This window comes from Colobus angolensis, unplaced genomic scaffold, assembly GCF_000951035.1.
Source record: "Colobus angolensis palliatus isolate OR3802 unplaced genomic scaffold, Cang.pa_1.0 Scaffold443, whole genome shotgun sequence".
In the NCBI taxonomy this organism is placed as follows: Eukaryota; Metazoa; Chordata; class Mammalia; order Primates; family Cercopithecidae; genus Colobus; species Colobus angolensis.
This window is the reverse complement of record NW_012117855.1, coordinates 26,544-32,215: the sequence shown is the minus strand read 5'-3', so window position 1 is coordinate 32,215 and position 5,672 is coordinate 26,544. Positions and strand designations below refer to the sequence as shown.

Sequence of the window (5,672 nt, the reverse complement as noted above, 5' to 3'; positions counted from 1 at the left end):
AAATAAATAAATAAATAAATAAATAAAATAAAAATAAACAAACCATACATAGTACCTCCCTCCAGGAAAGAAAAAATTGAAGAGTGTCCCACTATTGTCCTAAGTGTTAATAATAGACTATCGTGTGTAACCATCAATTTAGAAACAAAGCAGTCAGAGCAAACCTCTCAGAGCTGAGTCAGATGCTGTCACTGCTCTGCTCCAAACCCCAACCTGCTACCCCATCCAGAGTAGAAGCCAGCACACTCTAACAGCCTCTGAGGCCTTCTTCATGGGTGCCCCATCTCTTCTCAGAACAGCTCCTGCAGGCCTTGAACTCCTGGGCTCCAGCCACACCAGCCCCTCGGTGTGTCCCTTGGTTAACCCTTTAGCTTCCTCATCAAGTCTTTGCTCAAACGTCACTCTCCCATGCAGCGTGCCTTGTGGAAAATCACACATGCTGTGGCTCTCTAGGTCCTCCTGACTCTGTTCCACCTGTTCTCCTTAAATATTTCATAATTCATGGACATATAATCTTCATTATTTATTCTTTTTTTTTTTTTTTTGGAGACGGAGTCTAGCTCTGTCGCCCAGGCTGGAGTGCAGTGGTGCGATCTCGGCTCACTGCAAGCTCCGCCTCCCGGGTTTACGCCATTCTCCTGCCTCAGCCTCCCGAGTAGCTGGGACTACAGGCGCCCGCCATCTCGCCCGGCTAGTTTTTTGTATTTTTTTTAGGGTTTCACCGTGTAGCTCAGGATGGTCTCGATCTCCTGACCTCGTGATCCACCCGTCTCGGCCTCCCAAAGTGCTGGGATTACAGGCTTGAGCCACCGCGCCCGGCCTCATTATTTATTCTCTGTCTCTCCCTGCTGGAGTGTAAACTCCATGAGGGTAGAAATATTTGTCCATTTTGTCACTGCACCCCAGAACAGCACCCAGCACACAGCACGTGCTCAGTAAATGAGTTCAGTGAAGAGCAATTTGCGGCATGCACATCATCTCCCATGGTGCTGCCTTCAAGGAGACAACCTCCATGTGTTGGCTGTGCAAGGTTCAGAGTACCCATATAAAACCAGAGTCTCATTATTTGACACCATTCCTCATATAATTCTATCTTTTAAAAATGCTGATAATGGTTTGGTCAAAAGCACACATTGCTTTACAATTCTGTCACTGCTGATGCTTTGTCACAGACCAGCAGAGTGAGCTTATGTTTTAAATGATACACTACGTACTCTACTCATAGCTTGCCGAGATGGTGAAGGATTGATTACTCCATTTCTCTGGCAGTTCTGGGTTGATGGTTACGTCTGCACTATAAAGCACCCTGGGAATGCTCACAGGCACTAACGCCTCATCTCCCCAGTCTGGCTCCCTTGATTTTATACTGTAGTAAACTGTAACTCCTTTAACAACAACTCCAGGGGATCATCTGGGCATTTAATGTGCAGTTATGAGCTAATGATACTACACAGAGAGTACTGTGTGTGTGTGCGCATGTGTGCATGTGTGTTATCAATGTCCTAGCAGTAAAAGTTATTTGAATGCAGCAAAACTGAATTTACCTATTAGTCAATAATTTAGCATCTGAGCAACAAAATTGATCTCTCAAAGATCATCACAATGAATTACACTTTAAAAATTAATCTGGTTTTTCACTTTTTTTTTTTTTTTGAGACAGAGTCTCGCTCTGTTGCCAGGCTGGAGTGCAGTGGCACCATCTCGGCTCACTGTAATCTCCACCTCCCAGGTTGAAGTGATTCTCCCGCCTCAGCTTCCCAAGTAGCTGGGACTACAGGCACGTGCCACCCGCCCACCTAATTTTTATATTTTTAGTAGAGACAGGGTTTCACCATGTTGGCCAGGATGGTCTCAATCTCTTGACCTCGTGATCGGCCCACCTTGGCCTCCCAAAGTGCCAGGATTACAGGCGTGAGCCACCGCGCCGGACTTTTCTGTTGTTGTTTTTTTTAAGACAGAGTCTTGCTCTTGTGGCCCAGGCTAGAGTACAATGGCACGATTTCAGCTCACTGCAACTTCCGCTTCCTGGGTTCAAGCGATTCTCCTGCCTCAGCCTCCTGAGTAGCTGGGATTACAGATGCCCACCACCAAGCTCAGCTAATTTTTATATTTTTAGTAGAGACTGGGTTTCACCATGTTGACCAGACTGGTCTCGAACTCCTGACCTCAGGTGATCCACCCGTCTCAACCTCCCAAAGTGCTGGGATTACAGGCATGAGCCACTACATCCAGCCTCACATTTCTTTAGTAAAGATATCAAAGTTCATTGTAAGTTTTTTAAAAAGTTATATAAAGCAATTTTTACTTCTAATTTGTATTAAATCCAGGCTGAATTTTCATTCTTAAATATACTGTACAAATATTGAAATGTGTTCAGTCATTTCCAAAGGGATAAAAAATTTCACAAAGTTTTTTACCTGGATTAGTTGTAATAATGGTTTTTGAGATTACAGTTGCTGTCATGCAGTTCCGAAATTTGTCAAAACTTATTCTTACATCTGAGACAAATATTACTGTTTGGGAAAAAAGCCATTTACAATTATTACATGGGGGGATATAAAATTACAAATATTGGACACAATCATTTAATGATGATACCTGTTTCTCGTGGTATCCAGCTCTGTGCAAGTAGAATGGATTCATTATCCCAACTGCATTGTTTAAAAAGAAGTAATACAAATTGAATACACTAGAAAAAACTGATAGTGACACATTATTTACAACAATAAAAGAAAGCTTCAGTGGCTGGGGTCAGCCATCCCCAAGGTGGTCAAAGACCTCCTGGTCTTAAGGATACCAGCTTCTTCCCAGGGAGAATTTAACATCTCCAGGAGAGAACATTCCTTCAACACACACTCTGCTCTAGTAATACTCTGCTCTGCCAATTCTTTATTTTTCTAACACTTAATCACTCCAGGCTAGTTAAAACTAAAGCCTAAAGACTTTAAAGTCACACTTTCAGACCCTGAAGTTAAGTGTTCCCCAGTGGATATCAAGGCTCAGGGCCTTGATGGGTTGAAAGCATTTTTCAAATCATTTCCTTTGGTACCCAGGCATCAGAGGTCTAAACAATGCCTTGTTGTACCTGGCAGTGCTTCAGGGTGCAGTCCCCGCCCTGGCCCACATGCCCTGTGCCCTGCCCTGCTCCAGGATACTTTCCAGGAAGCACAGAGGGAAAGTCTGGCTTGTTCCATGGGACCTAGTAAAACACCATTTGTTATAAAACAGAATTTAACAATAAAACTAGTCACAGTGGAGTCCTCCTAAGCAAGTTCCATGCCATCTAAAGACCTCATTTTAAGGTGCTGTCCATAACAACTCAACATTCAAGAGTGAGGTTTATTTTTTAAAATATCATTCATCTCCTATCATTATCCTCTCTTGATATGAAGTCCATCATATTTTGGATAAAATGAAAATGTCCTGGTGATAACAACAGGGATTTCACAATTTGGAACAGACGTCGGTGGTTACCATGTCATTGCAAAAGAAGACTCTGTTTCATCATAGAGTCTAACTTCACACCTCTGGCCTTTTCTCCGGTCTGAAGTTGTAAAGTATTTTGGCTCTCCAACCTTAGAAATGGAAAGAAATCATTACTCTTCACCTGTATGTAGAAGTATTTAAGTATTTATTGATGAAAATACTCAATGTTCACCTTTTAAACACCAAATAAGAAATACTAAAATAGCAAAAACCAGTAATATATAGTTGATTATTTTAAAGCATCTTCTATCTCTAAACTACATGTACGTAGCTAAAGTTGTAAGTCACACAACACTTTGAAGAGACACAAGGGGACAGGTGCTTGAAGTACAGACTGAACGTCTTTATAACATGTCATAACAAGGCTCCATGGCAGGCCCCCCTGGGGCATCTACGTGGACTCCTTGAGGGCAGGGAGTGTTTCCAGCACGTGTGTGTCCCCATGGCTCAGTGTGGAACCCAGCATGAGTTCATGTGACCGAATGGACTCAGCCTCTCTGGGGTCAGCATCTCCATCTTCTTAGCAAACATCAAATATAGAATATCTGTGGTATAAAAAGTGTCCACAGGAAACAAACAAATATAGGATACGTCCTCTGCCTTCTCCCCAGAACTACCATGCGGGATACACAGGGAACTTTGACACTTTCCAATTCTGTCCATTGTGGGGTGAGATGATCAAAGAAGTGGAGATGCTCTCACCCATTAAAGCAAGTTAAAAAAAAAAAAAAAAAGAGTTGAACCTAGGACCCTTCTCTCCACCCAGTAGCTTCTTATGTGGGAACGGCAGGCGCCTCTGAGAGCTGCACAGCAGCAGGTCCAGCATGGACAATCACTGGCCGCCCCCCACCACAGCCACCACTGCATCTGTGGTGCCCAGAGAAAGGGACCTAGAAAGGACAGCCAGAGGCTGAGAGGTCAGCCTAACATCTGGGGTTGGGGAGATGAAGAACACTGTATTAAAAGGAGTTTTAAAGTGAAAAGACAGTGGAGATGAGAGGAAGAAACAGCAGGTTAAATGAAAGTGTGAAGAGTGGCCAGGTACGGTGGCTCATGCCTGTAATCCCAGCACTTTGGGGGGCCGAAGTGGGTGGATCACAAAGGTCAGGAGTTCAAGACTAGCCTGGCCAGAAACAGCAGGTTAAATGAAAGTGTGAAGAGTGGCCAGGTACGGTGGCTCATGCCTGTAATCCCAGCACTTTGGGGGGCCGAGGTGGGTGGATCACAAAGGTCAGGAGTTCAAGACTAGCCTGGCCAGTATGGTGAAACCCTGTCTCTACTAAAAATACAAAATTAGCCAGGCGTTGTGGTACATGCCTTTAGTCCTGGCTACTCGAGAGGATGAGGCAGGAGAATTGCTTGAACCTGGAAGGCAGAGGTTGCAGTGAGCCAAGATCACGCCACTGCACTCCAGCCTGGGTGACAGAGCGAGACTCCATCCCCCCGCCAAAAAAAAAAAAAAGTGTGAAGAAAAGGAAATGTAAGAGGGCTGAAAGCCAAAGTGGAGACAAAAGGCATGAGAAGAAGTGACGTGACACATGAAAGGTGCCAGACTCACTGAGGGTGTGGGAAAGCTGCCACAGTTTCCTGCTTACCCTACTGTATTCACTCAGGGTTGTAGACAATTCTTACTTCATTATAAATGTAATAGCACTGTCTATAACTTGGGGAAATCGCAAACAATTGAGCACTCATTTGAACAACTGAATAGGACTGAACATAAACTGCCTACAAAGTGACCTCTCCTTTTTTTCAAGATGATCACATAATGGGCTTATTCCTCCTCCCTAAAGTATACAGATGCTCCCCAGGCAGCAGGCATGGCCTCCACAGCCAAGGCCCTGCCATCTGAGAGGGTCACATTCTCTCAGTCAGTCACCATTTAATATGACAAGCAATTCACGTTTACTTACATGAACTATCATAAGCGTGTGAGTGGTTTTTGTTGTTTTTGTCTCTTGATTATCATCCCCCTGTATATTAAAAGATTACTCTTGCCCCTTTATTTATTTATTTATTTATTTATTTATTTATCGACCCAGAATCTCGCTCTGTCATCCAGGCTGGAGTGCAGTGGTGCCATCTCAGCTCATTGCAACTTCTGTCTCCTGGGTTCAAGTAATTCTCCTGCCTCAGCCTCCCAAGTAGCTAGGACTACAGGTACCTGCCACCATGCCCAGCTAATT

The 5,672-nt window shown here is 44.0% G+C and overlaps 1 protein-coding gene across 1 annotated transcript in view; it reads right to left on the bottom strand.

The window, feature by feature from the left end:
- Positions 1-5,672, bottom strand: part of MEIOB (meiosis specific with OB domains) — a 22,827-nt gene that overhangs the window by 3,786 nt on the left and 13,369 nt on the right. Inside the window, exons 6-8 of the mRNA XM_011957494.1 lie at positions 3,475-3,575; positions 2,599-2,651; positions 2,418-2,513 (exon numbers count right to left, since the gene is read on the bottom strand). Of these exons, the coding sequence (XP_011812884.1) occupies positions 2,418-2,513; positions 2,599-2,651; positions 3,475-3,575 (250 nt within the window). The remainder of the gene's footprint in view (positions 1-2,417; positions 2,514-2,598; positions 2,652-3,474; positions 3,576-5,672) is intronic.